Source organism: Schistocerca serialis, chromosome 2, assembly GCF_023864345.2.
Source record: "Schistocerca serialis cubense isolate TAMUIC-IGC-003099 chromosome 2, iqSchSeri2.2, whole genome shotgun sequence".
Taxonomy (NCBI): Eukaryota; Metazoa; Arthropoda; class Insecta; order Orthoptera; family Acrididae; genus Schistocerca; species Schistocerca serialis.
The window spans coordinates 1060483487-1060508542 of record NC_064639.1 but is presented as its reverse complement, the minus strand read 5'-3'; the positions used below and the strand labels follow the sequence as shown (position 1 = coordinate 1060508542).

Here is a 25056-nt window from a genome sequence, read left to right as displayed (position 1 = left end):
CACTGTGCGTCCAGATCATGAAGATGTCATCAATAAATCTGTACCAAACTTTGGGTTGGCAGGCCTGGGTAACCAAGAAGGCTTCCTCTAAGCAACCAATGAATTGGTTGGCGTACGAGGGAGCCATCCTGGTGCCCATGGCTGTTCCCTTTAATTGTTGGTATGTCTGGCCTTCGAAAGTGAAGAAGTTGTGGGTCAGGATGAGGAAAGAGGTTTTCGGTAGGGTGGCAGGTGATCGGTGTGAAAGGAAGTGCTCCATTGCAGCGAGGCCCTGGACGTGCGGAATATTTGTGTATAAGGAAGTGGCATCAATGGTTACAAGGATGGTTTCCGGGGGTAACAGACTGGGTAGGGTTTCCAGGCGTTCGAGAAAGTGGTTGGTGTCTTTGATGAAGGATGGGAGACTGCATGTAATGGGTTGAAGGTGTTGATCTACGTAGGCAGAGACACGTTCTGTGGGGGCTTGGTAGCCAGCTACAATGGGACGGCTGGGATGATTGGGTTTGTGAATTTTAGGAAGAAGGTAGAAGGTAGGGGTGTGGGGTGTTGGTGGGGTCAGGAGGTTGATGGAGTCAGGTGAAAGGTTTTGTAGGGGGCCTAAGGTTCTGAGGATTCCTTGAAGCTCTGCCTGGACATCAGGAATGGGATTACCTTGGCAAACTTTGTATGTAGTGTCGTCTGAAAGCTGACGCAGTCCCTCAGCCACATACTCCCGACGATCAAGTACCACAGTTGTGGAACCCTTGTCCGCCGGAAGAATGACGATGGATCGGTCAGCCTTCAGATCACGGATAGCTTGGGCTTCAGCAGTGGTGATGTTGGGAGTACAATTAAGGTTTTTCAAGAAGGATTGAGAGGCAAGGCTGGAAGTCAGAAATTCTTGGAAAGTTTGGAGAGAGTGATTTTGAGGAAGAGGAGGTGGGTCCCGCTGTGACGGAGGACGGAACTGTTCCAGGCAGGGTTCAATTTGGATAGTGTCTTGGGGAGTTGGACCATTAGGAGTAGGATTAGGATCATTTTTCTTCGTGGCAAAGTGATACTTCCAGCAGAGAGTACGGGTGTAGGACAGTATGACAAGGGCTGTTTGGTTGAATCTGGGAGTGGGGCTGAAGGTGAGGCCTTTGGGTAGGACGGAGGTTTCGGATTGGGAGAGAGGTTTGGAGGAAAGGTTAACTACTGAATTAGGGTGTTGTGGTTCCAGATTGCGTTGATTGGACTGTCCTACACCCGTACTCTCTGCTGGAAATATCACTTTGCCACGAAGAAAAATGATCCTAATCCTACTCCTAATGGTCCAACTCCCCAAGACACTATCCAAATTGAACCCTGCCTGGAACAGTTCCATCCTCCGTCACAGCGGGACCCACATCCTCTTCCTCAAAATCACCCTCTCCAAACTTTCCAAGAATTTCTGACTTCCAGCCTTGCCTCTCAATCCTTCTTGAAAAACCTTAATCCTACTCCCAACATCACCACTGCTGAAGCCCAGGCTATCCGTGATCTGAAGGCTGACCGATCCATCGTCATTCTTCCGGCAGACAAGGGTTCCACAACCGTGGTACTTGATCGTCGGGAGTATGTGGCTGAGGGACTGCGTCAGCTTTCAGACGACACTACATACAAAGTTTGCCAAGGTAATCCCATTCCTGATGTCCAGGCAGAGCTTCAAGGAATCCTCAGAACCTTAGGCCCCCTACAAAACTTTTCACCTGACTCCATCAACCTCCTGACCCCACCAACACCCCACACCCCTACCTTCTACCTTCTTCCTAAAATTCACAAACCCAATCATCCCAGCCGTCCCATTGTAGCTGGCTACCAAGCCCCCACAGAACGTGTCTCTGCCTACGTAGATCAACACCTTCAACCCATTACATGCAGTCTCCCATCCTTCATCAAAGACACCAACCACTTTCTCGAACGCCTGGAAACCCTACCCAGTCTGTTACCCCCGGAAACCATCCTTGTAACCATTGATGCCACTTCCTTATACACAAATATTCCGCACGTCCAGGGCCTCGCTGCAATGGAGCACTTCCTTTCACACCGATCACCTGCCACCCTACCAAAAACCTCTTTCTTCATCCTGACCCACAACTTCTTCACTTTCGAAGGCCAGACATACCAACAATTAAAGGGAACAGCCATGGGCACCAGGATGGCCCCCTCGTACGCCAACCAATTCATGGGTTGCTTAGAGGAAGCCTTCTTGGTTACCCAGGCCTGCCAACCCAAAGTTTGGTACAGATTTATTGATGACATCTTCATGATCTGGACGCACAGTGAAGAAGAACTCCAGAATTTCCTCTCCAGCCTCAACTCCTTTGGTTCCATCAGATTCACCTGGTCCTACTCCAAATCCCATGCCACTTTCCTTGACGTTGACCTCCACCTGTCCAATGGCCAGCTTCACACGTCCGTCCACATCAAACCCACCAACAAGCAACAGTACCCCCATTATGACAGCTGCCACCCATTCCACATGAAACGGTCCCTTCCCTACAGCCTCGGTCTTCGTGGCAAACTAATCTGCTCCAGTCCGCAATCCCTGAACCATTACACCAACAACCTGAAAACAGCTTTCGCATCCCGCAACTACCCTCCCGACCTGGTACAGAAGCAAATACCCAGAGCCACTTCCTCATCTCCTCAAACCCAGAACCTCCCACAGAAGAACCCCAAAAGTGCCCCACTTGTGACAGGATACTTTCCGGGACTGGATCAGACTCTGAATGTGGCTCTCCAGCAGGGATACGACTTCCTCAAATCCTGCCCTGAAATGAGATCCATCCTTCATGAAATCCTCCCCACTCCACCAAGGGTGTCTTTCCGCCGTCCACCTAACCTTCGTAACCTCTTAGTTCATCCCTATGAAATCCCCAAACCACCTTCCCTACCCTCTGGCTCCTACCCTTGTAACCGCTGCCGGTGTAAAACCTGTCCCATGCACCCTCCCACCACCACCTACTCCAGTCCTGTAACCCGGAAGGTGTACACAATCAAAGGCAGAGCCACGTGTGAAAGCACCCACGTGATTTACCAACTGACCTGCCTACACTGTGAAGCTTTCTATGTGGGAATGACCAGCAACAAACTGTCCACTCGCATGAATGGACACAGGCAGACAGTGTTTGTTGGTAGTGAGGATCACCCTGTGGCTAAACATGCCTTGGTGCACGGCCAGCACGTCTTGGCACAGTGTTACACCGTCCAGGTTATCTGGATACTTCCCACTAACACCAACCTGTCAGAACTCTGGAGATGGGAACTTGCTCTTCAGTATATCCTCTCTTCTCGTTACCCGCCAGGCCTCAATCTCCGCTAATTTCAATTTGCCGCCGCTCATACCTCACCTGTCTTTCAACAACATCTTTGCCTCTGTACTTCCGCCTCGCCTGACATCTCTGCCCAAACTCTTTGCCTTTACAAATGTCTGCTTGTGTCTGTGTATGTGCGGATGGATGCGTGTGTGTGTGCGCGAGTGTATACCCCTTTTTTTCCCTAAGGTAAGTCTTTCCGCTCCCGGGATTGGAATGACTCCTTACACTCTCCCTTAAAACCCACAGCCTTTCGTCTTTCCCTCTCCTTCCCTCTCTCCTGATGAGGCAACAGTTTGTTGCGAAAGCTTGAATTTCATGTGTATGTTTGTGTTTGTTTGTGTGTCTATCGACCTGCCAGCACTTTCGTTCGGTAAGTCACATCATCTGTGTTTTTAGATATATTTTTCCCACGTGGAATGTTTCCCTCTATTATATTCAAAAGATTGTAGTAACAGTAACAGTGCAAGTTTGTCATTGTAACAATTATGTTACCTGGGCAATGTTAGGGATGAGAATAGAATTCTGTGCATAATGTTGTATTAAGCAACAAAGAGGTTCATTGAGATGCTGAGGAATGAAGTAGTACTGAAGATATTATATGGTATGAAGCATTGGTATGTTGCTGTTCTAATTTGTGGGCATCTTAAAATGGCTGCTATGTACTACTGGGAAAAGAGAGAGAGGACAGTGTCTATAATCCTTAGGTCTCTACTACCTAGTTTAATTATAACTGTAGATTATTAAATTAACAATATTATGAAAAGAAACTTGCCACTCAGCATATAGCGGAGATGCTGAGTCACAGATAGGCACAACAAAAAGGCTCTCACAAATAAAGCTTTCAGTCCATGAGGCCATTGTCAAAAATATATAGACGCGCGCACACACACACACACACACACACACACACACACACACACACACACAAACACACACGCGCGGCTGCAGTCTCAGAGAAGAGTAGCCACACTGCCAGTGTGGATTTTTGTCAGTGTGACTACAGTTGCCTGAGACTGCAGTCATGTGTGTGCAGGGTGTATAGGGGGACAAGGAAAAAAAATTCCCAGATTATTCCCGGATCTCCCGTTTAAAAAATATGCTTTTTTCCCGGGCGAAAATACACTTTTTCTGTGCTAAGTGACAGTAGGTTTTCCGTAGATTTTCCCTCGGAACTGTAAAACTTATCAATCCTTTGAATGGTTAACATTTTATACAATCGTGCAGAACTTCCCGGAAAAAAAAAAGAAAAGACGGGGCAGAGAAGTTTCGGACAGACTTTTAATTTAAAAAAAAGGAGAGAAGTTTTGGAAAGACCTTTGATTTGCAGCAACATATACGCTGCACATTTTCGTATTACGAAAGTATAAATTCGAATTGCACCAAACACAGCGCGTTAGTTTCCGGAGCGTTGAAACCGAGGTTGCGATGTCCTTTTGTAAGCTAGTCATATCTCAAGCCACGAGATCTCGCCAGCCGATGACAGCAGCTATTCAGAGCATAGGACACATGTTATACAGTCAGCCAATAGCAAGATCACTGGTTACATAGCGCGAACACGCAAGAGGAAAAGTTAACGGTATACATTAATGTACACAGTACCGTATAAGCTTTCACATATAATTTTGGTCTCTAAGATTAACACGCTACAACAGAAGCTAAGTTTTCACATGTAATATTGATTATACACTCCTGGAAATTGAAATAAGAACACCGTGAATTCATTGTCACAGGAAGGGGAAACTTTATTGACACATTCCTGGGGTCAGATACATCACATGATCACACTGACAGAACCACAGGCACATAGACACAGGCAACAGAGCATGCACAATGTCGGCACTAGTACAGTGTATATCCACCTTTCGCAGCAATGCAGGCTGCTATTCTCCCATGGAGACGATCGTAGAGATGCTGGATGTAGTCCTGTGGAATGGCTTGCCATGCCATTTCCACCTGGCGCCTCAGTTAGACCAGCGTTCGTGCTGGACGTGCAGACCGCGTGAGACGACGCTTCATCCAGTCCCAAACATGCTCAATGGGGGACAGATCCGGAGATCTTGCTGGCCAGGGTAGTTGACTTACACCTTCTAGAACACGTTGGGTGGCACGGGATACATGCGGACGTGCATTGTCCTGTTGGAACAGCAAGTTCCCTTGCCGGTCTAGGAATGGTAGAACGATGGGTTCGATGACGGTTTGGATGTACCGTGCACTATTCAGTGTCCCCTCGACGATCACCAGTGGTGTACGGCCAGTGTAGGAGATCGCTCCCCACACCATGATGCCGGGTGTTGGCCCTGTGTGCCTCGGTCGTATGCAGTCCTTATTGTGGCGCTCACCTGCATGGCGCCAAACACACATACGACCATCATTGGCACCAAGGCAGAAGCGACTCTCATCGCTGAAGACGACACGTCTCCATTCGTCCCTCCATTCACGCCTGTCGCGACACCACTGGAGGCGGGCTGCACGATGTTGGGGTTGTGAGCGGAAGACGGCCTAACGGTGTGCGGGACCGTAGCCCAGCTTCATGGAGACGGTTGCGAATGGTCCTCGCTGATACCCCAGGAGCAACAGTGTCCCTAATTTGCTGGGAAGTGGCGGTGCGGTCCCCTACGGCACTGCATAGGATCCTACGGACTTGGCGTGCATCCGTGCGTCGCTGCGGTCCGGTCCCAGGTCGACGGGCACGTGCACCTTCCGCCGACCACTGGCGACAACATCGATGTACTGTGGAGACCTCACGCCCCACGTGTTGAGCAATTCGGCGGTACGTCCACCCGGCCTCTCGCATGCCCACTATACGCCCTCGCTCAAAGTCCGTCAACTGCACATACTGTTCACGTCCACGCTGTCGCGGCATGCTACCAGTGTTAAAGACTGCGATGGAGCTCCGTATGCCACGGCAAACTGGCTGACACTGACGGCGGCGGTGCACAAATGCTGCGCAGCTAGCGCCATTCGACGGCCAACACCGCGGTTCCTGGTGTGTCCGCTGTGCCGTGTGTGTGATCATTGCTTGTACAGCCCTCTCGCAGTGTCTGGAGCAAGTATGGTGGGTCTGACACACTGGTGTCAATGTGTTCTTTTTTCCATTTGCAGGAGTATATATATATATATATATATATATATATATATATATATATATATATATATAAAAAACAAAGATGAGGTGACTTACCGAACGAAAGCGCTGGCAGGTTGATAGACACACAAACAAACACAAACACACACACAAAATTCAAGCTTTCGCAACACACTGTTGCCTCATCAGGAAAGAGGGAAGGAGAGGGGAAGACGAAAGGAAGTGGGTTTTAAAGGAGAGGGTAAGGAGTCATTCCAATCCCGGGAGCGGAAAGACTTACCTTTGGGGGAAAAAAGGACAGGTATACACTCGCACACACGCACATATCCATCCACACATACAGATGGATATGTGCGTGTGTGCGAGTGTATACCTGTCCTTTTTTCCCCCAAAGGTAAGTCTTTCCGCTCCCGGGATTGGAATGACTCCTTACCCTCTCCCTTAAAACCCACTTCCTTTCGTCTTCCCCTCTCCTTCCCTCTTTCCTGATGAGGCAACAGTGTGTTGCGAAAGCTTGAATTTTGTGTGTGTGTTTGTGTTTGTGTGTCTATCGACCTGCCAGCGCTTTCGTTCGGTAAGTCACCTCATCTTTGTTTTTATATATAATTTTTTCCCACGTGGAATGTTTCCTTCTATTATATATATATATATATATATATATATATATATATATATATATATATATATATATATATATATATATATATATATATATATATATATATATATATTTTTTTTTTGCGTGTGTTATATTGCGTGTGTTATACTTTAAGATACATCACACAAATGTGCCAGTAAATTTAAAATTCTGACATTCATGTCTCGGCTAGAAATTCTTGTAAGTGACTGGTCCTCAAACTGTTCAGTTTCGAATGCTTTGTGATTTAGATATCCATCCCACTTTCTCACACGTAACATAATTCATCTTGCGTAAAAAGAAATTTACTTTGAAAGTAACGCTTTTCTAACCACCGTTCGCAATACTATCCGGAGACTGTTAGAAATAGGTTCGATTTACCAGTTGCCAGAGAGCGCCAGAAAAACAGGCATTATTGTGCGTGTGCAACTGTATTGGTGTAGGAAGCCCGCATGTTCGTGTGTATTAAGCTTGTCAGTGTGGTTTTTGGGATGTAAATTTTCTTAGTGTGCCAGTACTCTGCGCTTTCACTTTCGGTTCTTTATTATGGCATAATGCCATATATGGCAGAAGATGATAACGTGCACTTGAAATTCAGCTTCGCTTGGAACTAGGCAATACTGTAGAATGAAACACTTCGTTTCAAATAAAATGACTGCCTCAGCGGAAAGATTAATAAAGCCAAATTTCTTTAGCGAACTTGCAAAATTAACTTCACTGTTCTGCAAGGGGATTAATGCTTGACTGCTACAAACTTGGAAATAAAATAAAATCAGAAAACTGAAATTAATAATATATTTTTGCCCTCCGTAATTATGTGAATGTATTTTAATTCACTTGATAACTTCCTGCCACATAAATCCGTTTTGTTTTCATTTGATGTGGGAGCTGTACACGAAGAGAAGCAGCGAAATCACTTAACGTAAACACGGGTCACGTGGAGAACCCCCTCCCCACTACAACTCTGTGCAAGCGTGAATCTGGCAGCTAGGGCGCGGGAGAAAAATTTTTCTCGTTTGCATCTGGCTGCTTGCTGCTACTACCGATGCAGCTAACAGCCAAACTTCAAGTAGCGGGAGAAGGTACTGCTTATACGCGAGTCAAATGCGCATGCGCAACAGACCGCTGGCAATTGGTCAAACGAACCTTACGTGAACAGTTGTGACGTCATGCTCAAAGCAAGCCGTTTATTGTTACGAAGAATTAGTCTGCGCCCTATGGCCTTTGACATATTTTTGCTATTTGCAGATGCTTGTGCGTGCACGGTGTTTTGTTGTTGTAAATTGCACATTTCCTTTGCCACTTAAGTTTTATTTTTTCCCTCTCGTTTATATTTTCTTGCTGCAGTATCATTCTCCAGTAGCAGGATACAATAACATTCTTTGCTAGAGAATCAATTCTGCAGTCAAAATTACAAAAATTTAACTGAAAGCTAAAACAATGAAAATTCCCGGAATTCCGAAAAATTCCCAGGTTTTTCCCTGTTTTCTCCCGGATGAAAAAATTCCCGGGTTTTTCCCAGATTTTCTGGTCGTAGACACCCTGGTGTGACGTGTGTGTGTGTGTGTGTGTGTGTGTGTGTGTGTGTGTGTGTGTGTGACGAAGGCCTTTTGGGCCAAAAACTTTATTTGTGACACTCTTTTTGTTGTGCCTATCTGTGACTCAGCATCTCCGCTATATGGTGAGTGTCAACTTTCCTTTTCATAATACTGTTACATTCCATTCTGGATTTTCCATTGATTGATTATTAAATTAATGTTGTTGTTTCCTTTATGCAGCTAAAATGAATTGCAACAAGTAATGAAAGCTGAAACCACTGGAGAAAATTATTTTACCAAACTGAAGAGATGCATTTAAGAATACAGAAAAGGCCAAGAGACAAATCGTTTGTCAGCTTTACAGGAAGAAAATAGTGATTCACTACAAAAAAGGTCACATTCACTATTAGTATTATTACAAATGAAAAAAATGTTAAAAAATGGCATACCATGCATGGAATTCCCCTTCCAGACAATTCAATGTAACAAGGGGACCACACATCAAACAGATTTTTGTAATTTTTTTATATTTATGGTACATGAAGTTCAGAACTCAAATACCAATCTTGGAAAGCAGTCTGATGCACCTCTCAAAAATTGTTGAGGAAAAAATTCTGAAATTCTCCCAGTGACTTTAGTTCACTAAATGTAGCTATTATTGACCGTAGCGCTCAACACAAGTAAACGCTGGATCACTGGTTCGCGTCTCGTTCCTGTCTCCTTTTTTTTCCACGTGATTCAACTCGAATACCTATGTCATTTACAAATAAAATTCATCACATATATGCCAATTAACATGTATCTAATTATGTTATATGAAAATGCAGAACTTCATATTTCTATTTATGGTACACGTCATCAAAAACATTTTCTTTGTCCACACTGTTGAACATAATGAACTCATCGTATGTTACAACATATTAAGTCTTCTATTAGTAGCATTGCTACTTCAGGAATACTGCCAATGGTGTTACTTTGATGAGTTTATTTCCTGTGAGAATTTGCTCGTAATGTACAAGGGCATCAATAATGCATATATTGAAGCTTCACTGCATAAGGAATCTTCAACACCATCATCCTGTAACATTGAAGGACCTGGCAAATTGTCATTGTCCACATCTGACATTACAGTCTTTCTGCTGTATAAGAGGCCTTTCATGCACAATACCACAAAACACTATCTGCTGCTTCAGCAATGCTGAAAACCTATTACAGCCACAACTGTCTCTTGCAACAGACATCATATCCCTTCCAAATATTGCGGAATTCGCTGAAAGAAGCTGTGGTCCGCTCCACAGTGCGAGTGTGTGTGTGTGCGACTGTTGAGCCGGTGGCATGGGACCCCAGTTTCAGCAACTGTTATCAACATTGACAACTAATTTTAACATGCATGCTGCAAAGTTTCTAAACACTCACTGATAACAAGTACTGTTAAATCTCCCCATAACCTAGTATCACCTTTGTCCTCAGCTCACAAGCAATCTCCATAAAAATGATAATCAAATATGCATTAACTATCATGTATTTAATGAATTATATATTTAAATGACATAAGTTTCTGAAATGAACAGAAAATAATCTAACGACTGAAACAAGATGCAATCCAGCAATTACCACTCTCGAGCATTACTGACAGCATGCCAAAAACTGCCCTATCTTCAGTGGAATTCAAATTGCTGAAAGAACTTAAAACTTGATTTTCTCGAGAATTTTTGAGAGTCGCATTTAACAAGTTTGGAATATTGATATTTTTCTCTGAACTTCATGTACTGTAGATATTAAAAAATTATAAAAATTAGACTGCTGTGTGGCCCCCTAGGAAGATGATATTACTAATAATAGAAGTTACAGACTGAAAACAACAAAAATAAAGTTGTACATGGGCAAATACTCTTGTGGACAGCCACAGGTGACGCTCTTGTTGTCGTCTGTTGTTGTGTTGTTCAGTCAAAAGGCTGGTTTGATGCAACTCTCCATGCTACTCTATCCTGTGCAAGCCTCACCATCTCCGAGTAACTACTGCAACCTATGTTCTTCTGAATCTGCTTGCTGTATTCATCTATTGGTCTCCATCTACAATTTTTACCCTTCACACTTCCCTCCAGTACTAAATTGGTAATCCCTTGATGCCTCAGAATGTGTCCTGCCAACCATTCCCTTCTTCTAGTAAAGCTGTGCCACAAATTCCTCTTTTTCCAAATTCTATTTGGCACTTCCTCATTAGTTACATTATCTACCAATCTAATCTTCAGCATTCTTCTGTAGAACCACATTTCGAAAGCTTCTATTCTCTCCTTGTCTACACAGTTTATCATCCATGTTTCGCACCCATACATGGCTACACTCCACACAAGTACTTTCAAAAAAGACTTTCTGACACTTAAATCTACATTTGATGTTAACATCTCTCTCTTCTTCAGGAACGCTTTTCTTGCTGTAGCCAGTCTACATTGTTTATCCTCCCAACTTTGACCATCATCAGTTACTTTGTTTCTGAAATGGCAAATTTCATCTACTACTAAAGTGTCTCATTTCCTAATATAGTTCCCTCAACATCACCTGATTTAATTCAACTACATTCCGTTATCCACGTTTTGCTTTCATTGATGTTCATCTTATATTCTTCTTTTAAGACACTGTCCATTCCATTCAACTGCTCTTCCAAGTCCTTTGCTGCCTCTGGCAGAATTACAATGTCATTGGCAAACCTCAAAAGTTTTTATTTATTCTTCCTGGACTTTAATTCCTACACCAAATTGTTCTTTTGTTTCCTTTACTGCTGTGCAATGTACAAATTGAATAACATAGGGGATAGGCTACATCCCTGTCTCACTTCCTTCTCAACCACTGCTTCCCTTTCCTGCCCCTCAACTCCTACAACTGCCATCTGGTTTCCGTACAAATTGTAAATACCCCTCCCACCTTTAGAATTTGAAAGAGAATATTCTGGTCAACACTGTCGAAAGCTTTCTCTAAATCTTACAAATGCTATGAATGTAGGTTTGCCTTTCCTTAACCTATCTTCTACGAGAAGTCATGGGGGTTAGTATTGCCTCATGTGTTCCCACATTTCTCTGGAATCCAAACTGATCTTCCCTTTGGTTGACTTCTACCAGTTTTCCCATTCATCTGTCAAGACTTCATGTTAGTATTTATGAAACTGATAGTTCGGTAATTTTCACATCTGTCATCACCTGCTTTCATTGCAATTGGTATTATTATATTCTTCTTGAAGTATGAGGGTATTTCACCTGTCTCATACATCTTGCTCACCAGATGCAAGAGCTTTGTCATGGCTGGCTCTTGCAAGGCTATCAGTAGTTCTAAAAGAACGTTATCTATTCTGGTGGCCTTGTTTTGACTTGGATCTTTCAGTGTTCTGTCAAATTCTTCACAAATTATCATATCTCCCATTTCATCTTCATCTACATCCTCTTCCATTTCCATAATATTGCCCTCAAGTACAATCTCTATATACCCCTTCCACCTTCCTGTTTTCCCTTCTTTGCTTAGGACTCATTTTCCATTTGAGTTCTTGATATTCACACAGGTGGTTCTCCTTTGTCCAAAGGTGTCTCTAATTTTCCTGTAGGCGGCATCTTTCTTATCCCTAGTGATATATGTTTCCGCATCATTACACTTGTCCTCTAGCCATTCCTGCTTAGCCATTTTGCACTTCTTGTTGATCTCATTTTTGAGACATTTGTATTCCCTTTCACCTGTACATTAACTGCAGTTTTACATTTTCTCCTTTCATCAATTAAATTAAATATCTCTTGTCTTACCCAAGGATTTCTACTAGCCCTTGTCTTTTCACCTACTTGATCCTCTGCTGTCTTCAGTATTTCATCTCTCAAAGCTAGCTGTTCTTCTTCTACTGTATTCCTTTCACCTGTTCTTGTCAATCGTACCTAATGGTCTCTCTGAAGCTCTCTACAATCTCTGGTTCTTTCAGTTTATTCAGGTACCATCTCCTAAATTCCTACCTTTTTGCAGTTTCTTCATTGTTAATCTACGGTTCATAACCAATAAATTGTGGTTAGAGTCCACATCTGCCCCTGGAAATGTCTTACAATTTGAAACCTTGTTCCTAAATCTCTGTCTAACATCACATAATCAATCTGAAACCTTCCAGTGTCTCCAGATCTCTTCCACATATACAACCTCCTTTCATGATTTTTAAACCAAGTGTTAGCTATGATTAAATCATACTCTGTGCTTTTGTAGAAGTGCATATAATTCAGCAAGAAAAGATATAGTCACTCACTTGAAATTTCATGCCTTTTTATGTTATTCAATATGTATATGCATCCCACAAGTTTCAGATTAGATTAGATGTACTTTTCATTCCAATGGATCGATAGAAAGGAGATTCTACAGGATGCAGAGCTTGTCAGAAAAACAAGAATACACAAATATTCCCAAAGAAAACCAAATCTGATAATGTACCTTCCACATATCCCAAGTGAAATGGTCCTCACAGATAAAAAATAAATAAAAAACTTGAGCATATTTTAATTTCAAAGGTAATAAGAAACTTGTTAAACACACAAATGTTCAATACACGAGGAGCACATGATAATTCTCAGACTATTTTGTGGCCACATATCTCCAACTAAAAAAATCTTTTTCACCTTTTTACAATGATTGCATTGCTAGACCAAACTGAGAAATCTGAATGTATTAATACTGACATTATTAACAACATATACCCACCAGTTGGTTCCCCTAAGAAATTCATCAGTGCAGTGGATGATGTTGACCTCCAATAAATCCTTTTGGATCCTCTTAAACTGAACTTTATTAGTGGTTAAACTTTTTATTGCTGCTGGTCAGTTATTGAAAATGTCTTCCCCTGAGTAATGAACACCATTCTGGACCAGAGTCAATAACTTTGAATCTCTTATTTCTAGTACCGATTCCATGAACTGAGTTATTTGTTTGAGAAAGAGAGGTACTTTTAATGACAAATTTCATTATGGAAGAAATATATTGGGAAGCAATAGTTAATATCTCTAGCTGGCGACAGAGGTCTCTGCAGGATGTTCTTGAGTTCACACCACAAATAATGCTTAGTATACATTTTTGGATGTGGAAGACTTTAGCTTGGCTTGATGATTACCACAGAACATAATCCTGTATGACAATATGGAATGAAAGTAAGCATAGTACGCTAGCTTTTTTATTTTTATATCCCCTACATCAGACAAGGTAAATATTGCAAATACAGATCTGTTTAGGTGCCTCAGCAGTTCCGTGGTATGCTCCTCCCAGCTGAATTTATTATCAAGTTGTAATCTCAAGAATTTAACACTGTCAGTAGACTACTTCAGTCTGTTTATCCTTAACTTTGGGCACATATTGGTGGGAAACCACTTCCAAGTTCTGAACGGCATGCAGTGTGTTTTTTAAACGTTTCATGACAAAGAACTTGTTAGGAAACATTTACTAATGTCCATAACAATTTCATTAACTCATCTTTCCAAAACTATACTTGATATGTAATTTATTGTTTGTATCATCCGCAAACAAAATAAACTTGGTTACTGGTAATGTTGCAGATAAAGAGGGTCATTAACACACCCAAGAAAAAGTAGTGACTGTAAGATGGAACCTTATGGGAAACCAAATATAACTAGTTCCCAGTTGGATGACGCACAACTGGTATAATGGGGCATATCCTCTGCCATACTCCTTGTGGTGGTTTGCAAAGTACAGATAGTGTAATACATGTCTCTTTCCCAATGATACCCCTTATTTCCTATCAGTGATGTAGGATTTCAACCAATTTGCAGTACTTCCTGTTACCCTCAATACTAATTTATTTCAAAGGATTTTGTGATTTATAATGAATATCAACAATGTAGCAAAAGATATATTGCTACTTGCCACAAAGAAGACAAGTTAAGTTGCAGACAGGCAGAATTAAAAGACACTTTCATAAAGCTTTTGGCCACAGCCTTCATCGGCAAAAGAGAAACACACACCATTCATAAAAACAACATACATTCCGGCCCAAGATGCTGGAGTTGGTGGTCACAGGTGCATGAGGTGTGTGTTTCTCTTTTCCTGGTGAAGACTGTGGCCAAAAGCTTAATGTGTCTTAATTGTGCCTGTCTGCAACTTTCCTTATTTTTGTTTATTTACAATATTACGATGGTATTCCTGTCAGCATAATTATATCACTAACAAAAAAATGACTACGTAATAACATATTTTGTGAGGTGCTGTACCTGATGACACTGGTCTTATGTTGTGGAGCTAAAGTCACAATTATTGGTGAAAGTATCTGCTGGTGGTCCACTGTACCAATGATGAGGGGGCCCAATAAATGAGTGCTAACTTCTGCTGGATATGTGCTTGTCAACTGTTTCATAGCCTCCAGGATACTTCGTGAGCATGATCTTGTAGTATCGTTTAACTAAAACATGGAAAAGAGAAGAAAAACAGTTAATCTTTTTAATTCCTGATTGCTCAACTCTAAAATTACTGCTCTGAGGATATTATAAAACCCAAATCTGGCAACATTTACAAACAAACACAAATAAAACTGTTCCACAATAAATTACAGGTAATCATCTGCAACTATTAAATAACTGAACAACACATGGATGAATTTAAAGAGAGAAAATTTGAATATAAACATATCCTGAATAGACAGAATGTAGAAATTGTAAAACATAATGGATGTTTGTGGAGAGGTCAAAGGATGCTGACAGCTATCAAATGTACAAAAGAAAGAGGGTAGTCAATAAGAAAGACAGGTCAAACAGAGAAGAAGAGAAGCTAAATAGTGGAATGGAACTGATCATTGGTTTTCCTTCCCAACTACCTGAAAAGACACTCTTAGTTCAATAACAGAAACCTTTCGCTTTCCACTAAGATTTCCTTCGCACTTACTACTTTCTCTGGTGCTATTTGTTGGAAAGACACACTTTGGCATGACATCAAAATGTGCTGGCATTATTTTTAAGAGCAAGTGACTGGCACGATGGTCACTCGCCTGTTTGGAGATTAATTTCTTGATTACATGCTTATCTCATAAAACAATACAGTGCCTGATGGCTTGTGATTGGCAGTGATTATAAACAGCTGATGACATTAGATAAATTGCGAAGTGGATTAAGACACTTTCACATAGGGAGCAAAAATACTAAATTTCGAATGTACTATGTCAAACAGCAAAATATTTTTGTCCAGGAGGTTGTATCTTCTGCAATTGTCCGTGGGATGGTACAATACATCAACTGAGTTATGTGAAGAGTAGATATATCTAAAGTAGTAGAGGAAGTATTGTACCTTCAATACAAGTTTCACCAGGAAAGCATGGTGCACAATATTATATCTCAGAATCAGGAGTGGTACTTATTATTTGTTTAAACAGGCACCTTTACATAGATCTAGCTCTCATGGAAGTATTACCAACATTTATAAAGAACTATCCACCACAGATTGTTTTAAAATTTAGATTACACCAGAGGTAGCTTTGATGAATAATAGATTGCATTTCACATCAAAATCATAGAAGATGATGCATTTGCAGTCTATCAAACAAATGGTGTAGGGATTATGGGGGTTATACTAACCATTCTGCAGCCAACAGTACAAAATGTGGTCAGAAAAATTACTACAGTCCAAGTAAATTATACACATTTTGAATCAATGTGGTATGAGAATGGCTTATCCTGAAATGAGTGCGACCATGACAAAAGTTTGGATTCTGTTCTGAACATGACATAAGATGAAGCTAATCATTCGCCATGTATATGAGTACGAACTAGTGAAATCAGAGCTTCAAAAGTAAGTTAATTTGTTTTAAAAATAAATGATCTCTCTTATCAATCATTTTCACTTACATAGGAATTTGTACACACTTCACACATTATCAATAACACAACTTTTTAAGAAAGAGAAAGAATTACACATTTTACACAGGTGCTTACCCACGGCAAAAATACATCCGTACACATAAGAACGGCAAGTTCTCCATTTCTCAGCTTGCAAACAATTTCAGACATGTTAAGTAGGGCAAAGTCTGAGAGTAGTGGTAGAAATTTTTTTATTTTATTTTTTGGAATTTCCTTCAGACACTCAGGATTTAGTTTTCCATCTTCCAGTGCCTGGATTACATCTTGAGCAGCCAAACCTTTCATCATAAAATAAGAATGTGAGTACTTCATTTATTTGACTCATAAAATTACTTACTAAGGTCTACTTACTAAGGTCTATGCCAGCTGTCTGACACCTCTACATACAGAGTCTGCCATCAAGATCCCATCCCTGTGACTCAAACTGACCTGTAGTCCCTCCTTAAAACCTCAGGCTCCTCACAGGGTCTAACACCTAAATCCTTAGAATTTCTTACCCCACCCAAACCATGCACGCCCACTTTTACCTTCTTCCTATGATCCATAAACCCAATCATCTTGACCGTCCTATAGCTGCTGGCTTCAAAGCATCCACTGAACGTATATCTGTGTTTGTTGATCAACACCTGCAACCCATAGTACAAAAACTCCCCTCCTAGATTGTCTGAAATCAGTGCCCGTCCCACTCCCATCACACACCTTGATGGTCACCATTGATACCACTTCCCTCTATACCAACATTCCCCGCATACATGGTCTGTCTGCTGCTGAAAATTTCCTGTCAGTGCCCACCTGATTCCAAACCTATGACATCCTTCCTACTCACCTTAATCAACTTTATACTTACAAACAACTACTTCATCTTTGATGGGCAGATAAACAAACACATCAGAGGTACAGCCATGGGAGCCGGCCGGAGTGGCCGCGCGGTTCTAGGTGCTTCATTCTGGAACCGCGCGACTACTACGGTCGCAGGTTCGAATCCTGCCTTGGGCATGGATGTGTGTGATGTCCTTAGGTTAGTTAGGTTTAAGTAGTTCTAAGTTCTAGGGGACTGATGACCTCAGATGTTAAGTCCCATAGTGCTCAGAGCCAGCCATGGGAACCAGGATGGCTGCTTCCTATGCCAACCTTTTCATGGGTCACTAGGAGATGCTTTCCCAGGATCCATATGTCTTCAACCAGTTTTGATTTAGATACATTGATGACATCTTTACCATATGGACTTATAGTGAGGCTGACCTCCTAAAATTCCTGGAATCTCTGAATCTCTCCTCCCAATTAAATTTCAGGTGGTCCTATTCCGAATCCCACCCCCCTTTCCTTGATGTTGATCTTGTCCTCACTGAAGGCCAGCTACACACTCCCGTCCACATTAAACCTACGAACAAACAACAGTACTTACATTTTGACAGTTGCCATCCTTTCCATGTCAAACATTCTCTCCCATACAGCCTTGGCATCTGAGGCAAACATATTTGTTTGGATGCAGACACTCTACAGCAATACACCACCATTCTCACCTCAGCCTTCACTGCATGTAATTACCCCACCAGTCTAGTTAAAAAGCAGATTTCCCAGGCCATCACATCCAATCCTGATACTGCTTGATCCTTCCACAAAACAGCTTCAGAGCACACCATTGGTGACTCAGTATTATCCTGGTCTGGAATGTGTTAATCAGCTACTTCTATAGGGCCATGACTTCCTAAAATTATGCCCTGGAAAGAGATCCATTCTGTCTGAAATTTTGCCCACTTCACCTAGAATAGCTTTCCATCGCCCTCCCAATCTTCGCAATATTCTTGTCAGATCCTCTGCTCCTTCTGCACCCATCTCGCTACCATATGGCTCCTACCTCTGTGACCGTCCCTGCTGCAAGACTTGCCCCATGCACCCTCCTACCACCACCTATGATAGCTCTGTAACTGGTAAAAGACATACTATTAAAGGGACAGCCACCTGTGAAACGACACGTCATATACCAGCTATTACGTAAACACTATTCAGCCTTCTCCATTGGCATGATTACCCGCAAATTATAAATTAGGATAAATGGACATCGGCATGACAGCCAACAAATTATCAATTAGGATGAATGGGCAAAGGCAGAGGGTACATACTGGCAAACTCGCAATATCCTGTTGCAGAGCATGCTCTATAACATGACATTCGTGACCTTGGTGCTTGTTTCACCACACGCGCCATCTGGATTCTTCCCCCAGACACCAGTTTCCCAGAACTCTGCAGGTAGGAACTAGCACTACAACATGTCCAACATGTCCTTGTTTCTCGCCACTCACCTGGCCTCAATTTACATTAATTTATTCCATCTCAGCTTTTCTTCACTGTAACTACTCTCTGCTTCACTCCATTTTAGTTTTCTACATCTTTCATTGTCTTTCCTATCTACTTTTCATCACCGCCTCCCACCTCTGTTACGTACACACCACTCAGCTTCTCACACTTATTAACTCATGCAGGATGTTTTGGTAGTAATCTATGTCTTGCATAATAACCTGTCTTCCACCTTTAAGCTATCAGGTTTTCAAATCTCATCTGATGCAGTCCCCAACAACCAGTCTTTCCTTCTCATCCTGTACGCTAAGTCTCCCCTGACCCACAGCTCTGGGTGACTTTCCCAAAATCTGCCCCTTTTCCTAGACCTCTCCAGTATTTTTGATTCACCCTCCTTCCTTCCACTTCAATTCTTCTGCCTGAAGGAGCCACTGGCTTTGAAAGCTTGCCAATCACAACAGTGTTTTATCCGCGTGTTCTGCCGCTGCTTGGTGAGTAGATTTTTTATCCATCCAATTAAATAATTTTATCAATAATTGATTGTTTTAATTATTATGTTTGCTATATTAATGGTAATTTCATTAGAGTGAGAGATAATGAAACAACAAAGTACAGGATATTTTATATAGATTCATCCAACTTCACAAAACTGTACCTTCGACATGAATAAAGATAGAATCCTGGGGTGAATTTTCATACACACATCGAAACTAAAAATTTACCTGGGCATCAGCTGTGATTTACTGGTTCACATGGTAGCTGGTAAGGGTCTCTCTGGTGCAGCTAGCTTGCTTGCTCATTATCCAGTGCATACCGAGTCGACATGGCAACAACACAGCAATAAAAAGTGTTTAGTGTTTTCCAGACCTGCAGGAGCAATTAAGTTACAACTGAGCGGTGTGATTTTTGTCAAGAGTTTGGCACTGTAGCTTCAACAGCTCAAAGCTTTCAACAATCACACCAGTATTGCTTTTGAGGTCACCTGATCTGATGTACAAGATTTTATTTTATTTTTTTATTTTTATTTTTTATGTGAAAGAGTATCTACATGCTTCCCCTTTCAGCAACTTTTGGTGAACTGCAATGCTGCATAGTAACATCAGTGAATTCAGTAACTGTAGACATGATCTCAAAAGTATGATATGAGTTTGACTATAGTCTAGTTGTTAGTTGTATGTCCAGTAGAGGCCACATTGAACACTTCTGAAAGGCTAATCAAAATTTTTACCCTAAATGCAATTGTATAGAAGGTATCACAAATTTTTATGTGCATGCTCTCATGAAATGGAATGAATCTTTTTGACATAGCTTGAGTTTAGTTATCTTCTCCCTTATGAGAAACAACAATATCTTCACAATGAAGCTATATGTACTGCAGCTTGACAATCTGATTAATAGTTATGTAAAAACTATATTTTGCTACATAAATTAATTGAAAAAGCAGAACAAAGTAAGATGATGTAATAATATGACACAGGAAACAAATCTCAGTAACTGCTGCATCTGGAGGACTGATCGAGGGGTTCAAAAGAAACTGTCCTGAATGTGAGTTTAGTGTACTATTACTTTGCACAGTTACAGGTGTCTACTAAGTTGGTTCACATGATTACTAACAGCATTCAATGCCGTTATTCTGTTTGTGACAATCTGTTCCACAGACCTCGACTGAAACTTTGTACCTCCATTTTTGTGTCAATTTCTTACTGGTATATGGTCATACACTAATCTTATCTGACTATTTTATTTTATTCACCAAACAAACCTATAACTGTAACACTCATTCATACAGACGTGAAAAATGTGCCCCCCCCCCCCTCTTTCTTTTACCGATTTTTAAGAAATTGAGGAATGATAAGCTAGTAGGTAAATGTAAGAATAAAGGCCCAAAACACCTGACAATGTTAGAATTTTTTTTTGAGATTTGTGTGTAAACCAAATTTTGAAAGCAGATTGAAAGGGAAAAAGTGTCCGGAAAACACACAGATGAACTAGTTTAACGCAGGAACTGGAAAATCTGTGATCAGATTTTTTACTTATTTGTATACCAACAAAAAATATTGCAGGAATGTAGAAAAAAAATACTCCGATTCATTACTAATTTTGAAAAACTAAATGTATTTTTTTTTTTAAATTGGCTCACTCATCCATCTCAAAATAGTTCTATTTACTTTATATATGTATTCCATAGATGCATTAGTGCATGTTGATGCAACAATGTCGAATGATTCAAAACATGTATTTTATTACCTTCACGTCACATACATAACATTAATTTAAGTACAAATTATTTTGTAGTCATTAATAAACAGGGACCTGATGATGGGTTATAGAACCTAATTAAGTGATCACATAAACATCCAGATTCATTTATTTGCATTTAAGAATACATAGTAATGGCTATGATTCATTTTCAACTTACTCTGAGAGGACTGTGACATCTGGGAAGGTTGGATATCTGGCACAATGACATCTTGGTGACTGGACTCCTCGAAGACATCAATATCCATTTCTTCGAGACCAGAATTTTGTGGCTGATAATGGGCGACACACTTCATTTAATGTAGCCAAGTATTTAAAAACATACTTTATTATGTCACTAAACAAACTTCCCTTTTCAACAAAGATTTCAAGCCCTCTGTTTCTGTTCACACTACTATGACACAACACCAAGGTTGGTTACAACCCCCCCCCCCCCTCCCCCCTCTTTTCCAGCTAGGAACAGGATCAATATAAAACAGCACCACCTAGGCTTTTCTACAGCCAAACTAATTTCAACTAATTTTTTCAGAAAAAATGTGATCAAATTATGTAACAGTAACAAGAAAGCACAATATGTCTCTGATGTACAGTGTATTGCATGATGAAGAGTACTCAGTACTCCAAAAGTTTACATTCTTCCTGCAGCAAGCACATAAAAATAATTTGCAAAAGGATTTGCCAATCTTTTGTACACCGGGCAGCTGATTTATCATGTAATTATGTTACAATATGATTACATACTTAAAAACTAAAATAAACTTGAAACTGAATTTGAAGATCTGTGAAAATTTCCTGATTTTCTTACAAAATCATTATATATGAGGGCAAAGCACAACCAGAAAAGCAAAAACCAGTTATAAGTGTGCAGATCACAAAATTCCAAAGAGAATGATACTGCAAATACCAGTCATAGACATAAAACTATGATCCATAGTGCCATAAGTGTAGGTAACCCAAGTACACTTGGACTTACCATGTGAATCAGGATGAAGTATAGGTGTCACTGCTGATGAGATGGAGTGTACAAAGAAAATAGACCCAGATCCACTGGACCTACTTGGCAATTCCCATACAGGCTGACAACTAGTTATAAATGCTCATTTTCAATATACCTTAACAAATTGATATATTTAAGGAAAAAATGCAGCAGTATCAAAACCCCCTATATTTTATGTTTTAAAGCACCGTTTTTGTGATGGCCATGAACATCCAGTCTATCTCTGTTACATCTCCATATGGTGCCTTCTGCCTGTCTGGAAAGCTGTGCCTTCTGCCTGTCTGGAAAGCTGTCTGTGAGGGAGATGTTGAGCTCACAAAAATTGTGACAGTAGTATTATGCATCACCAAACTTCAGTTTAAGACTTTCTCATTGCAGTATAAACATATATCATAATATGACGGCTTTGGGAAACAAGTACAATGGATAGCTAACAGCAGGTGTGAGTCAAAACCAGAAGCTGGAGATAGTGGGACTGTTTATAAACCAAGCTCGTGAACCACCTATCTGGGCAAGCTGTCATACTTTTATGCAACAGCCATCAAAAAAGTTTTGATGATTTAAAATACTTTGTTACCTAGATGTGTCAAAATGTATAAAAATAATTAACCTTGAGTTTGAACTTCCTCAGTTCAATTGTTTCATAAAAATTTAAGTTTTAAGAAAGTTTTAAATACTCTGAAATCTGAACATACAAAGTTGAAATTTTGATAGGGTAGTGTTTTGATATACTAGATAAGGTTTCTGTAGAGTTATTTTAAATATTTTCCAAGTTATTGATGATTTACTGAAATTTCACATCTACTGAAATTTGAAGCTACAGAGCTGAAATTGTAATAGTATGTGTGTTGCAAAAAAAAAAAAAAAAAAAAAAAAAAAAAAAAAAAAAAAAAAAAAGAATCATTTCGAAGTTTGTTGTGTTACGGGCAATATTTTTCAGGTTTTCCCAAAGTTGTTAAATTTGGCCTAGAATACCATAAACTGAAACAAATGATGTACCCTTTAGAATTAAATAATAACATAGCTATTACTGCACCGTATTCTAGCTGTAAAATGATAAGAATGTACCAAATTTCAAGTGAATTGATCTGTACAGCGAAAACTGAAAGCACACTTCTAGATCGAAAGTTATATAAGCCATATTCATTAAAATAGAGAAAAAATTTAAAGACAGTATATCCTTTAAGCATCTGTCTATTGTAGGAAAAATTAGGAAGCAGATATTATTACAACTGGGAGAGCTTATTAGAAATTTAATGGAGCAAGTATGGTGCATTCCAAGCATGTTCTGTTTGTTGCATGCACTGCTGGAATATAATTATATAAGCAATCCCAGTAGAGTATTAAGGGACAGTGTGTCACATTCAGTCATGGAATCAGTGTTGGTCAGTTGGAGCCTTGCAATGTATTTGTTTGTGACAGGGGTTGCAACTGCGAGTGTGAGTCTCGAATAGCTCTGTACAACAGAACTTTGTCAAAGACTATGGTAGTATTTAACTGGGACTGAATCTTTGTGAGTACATTACACAAATATTTGCCTCATTCACTGTAGTTTAGCACGATGTTGTGTGCCATTCATATCCAGAAACCAAGTGGTGAGTAGAGCATTAAACTTCCCACTTTTAGAAAAATTAAACATTTGCCTCTCAACAAAGCGTTCTGATATTTTATCAATGACAACAATGTTGCTATCATACGCAGCAAGAAATTTTTTCTCTCCTTGTCTTGAGTTGGGAAGGTTGGACCAACTTACTAGAAAGGCTAAGTGTACTGCCTTACAGAATGGAAGTGATCATCTCATAAAATCTGTTTACTGTATATTAAAGCCTCAAGTCAGGCATCCTTAGGCTGCAATACATAATAAAAAGCAATTTAATAGAGTAATTCATAGTCTGTACTGTGATTTCATGGGTATTTACACATCTACAATCAGTGTATATTAAAAAAAAAAAATCATCAAAGCATACCCTTTAGAACAGTATTTTCAAGGGCCTACGACACACATACTGAATCTAGTTCTGTTCCCAGAGTCCAAACTACTTCGGAACAATATTGCCTTTAAAAGTGTAAAGTGACGGAGAATGCTCTTAGACCAACTGAATGCAGGCTAGTGAGGAGTTGTACAATAATTTCTGAATGATTGAGTATTTCAGACACTTGAGAATGATGCTTGATACACAAGCACACATTGTATTCCATCACCATCGAGGTACGAAGCACCCTGAGCAGAAAGATAGAGAGTTTTGCAGCATTCAGTCATATGACTGGTTTGATGTGACCCGCCATGAATTCCTCACCTGTGTCAACCTCTTCATCTCAGAGTAGCACTTGAAACCTACGTCCTCAATTACTTGCTGAATATACTCCAGTCTCTGTCATCCTCTATAGTTATTACCCTCTACACCCCCCTCTAGTACCATGGAAGTTATTCCACGATGTCTTACCAGATGCCCTACCATCTTGTCTTTTCTTCCTACCAGTGTTTCCATTTATTCCTTTCCTCACTGACACTGCAAAGAACCTCCAGACTGCATATCTTATCAGTCCACTTCACTTTCAACATTCTTTTCTTAGCACAACATCTCAAATGCTTCGATTCTCTTCTTTTAAGTTTTTCCCACAGTCCATGTTTCACTACCATACAATGCTGTACTCCAAACATATATTCTCAGAAATTTCTTCCTCAAATGAAGGCCTATGTTTCATATTAGCAGACTTCTCTTGGCCAGGAATGCCTTTACTCCCAGTGATAGTCTGCTTTTTATGTCCTCCTTGCTCTGTCCATTTTGGGTTATTTTGCTGCCAAAGTAGCAAAATTCCTTAATTTCATCTGCTTCATGGTCATCAATCCTGATCTCAAGATTCTCACTGTTCTCATTACTTTCACCTTTATTTGATTTACTCTCAATCCACAATCTTAAGACAGTTCATTCCATTCAGCAGATCCGGTATTTCTTCTTCACTTACACTGAGCATAGCAATGTCATCAGTGAATCTTATCACTGATAGATATTCTTTCACCTTGAATTTTAATTCCACTCTTGATCCTTTCTT

General features: G+C 40.5%; 1 protein-coding gene across 1 annotated transcript in view; it reads right to left on the bottom strand.

Annotated features, from left to right (window-relative positions):
* Nucleotides 1-25056, bottom strand: part of LOC126456697 (uncharacterized) — a 100899-nt gene that overhangs the window by 21117 nt on the left and 54726 nt on the right. The window contains exons 3-5 of the mRNA XM_050092435.1: nucleotides 21166-21277; nucleotides 16524-16726; nucleotides 14814-15001 (exon numbers count right to left, since the gene is read on the bottom strand). Coding sequence (XP_049948392.1) covers nucleotides 14814-15001; nucleotides 16524-16726; nucleotides 21166-21277 — 503 coding nt within the window. The remainder of the gene's footprint in view (nucleotides 1-14813; nucleotides 15002-16523; nucleotides 16727-21165; nucleotides 21278-25056) is intronic.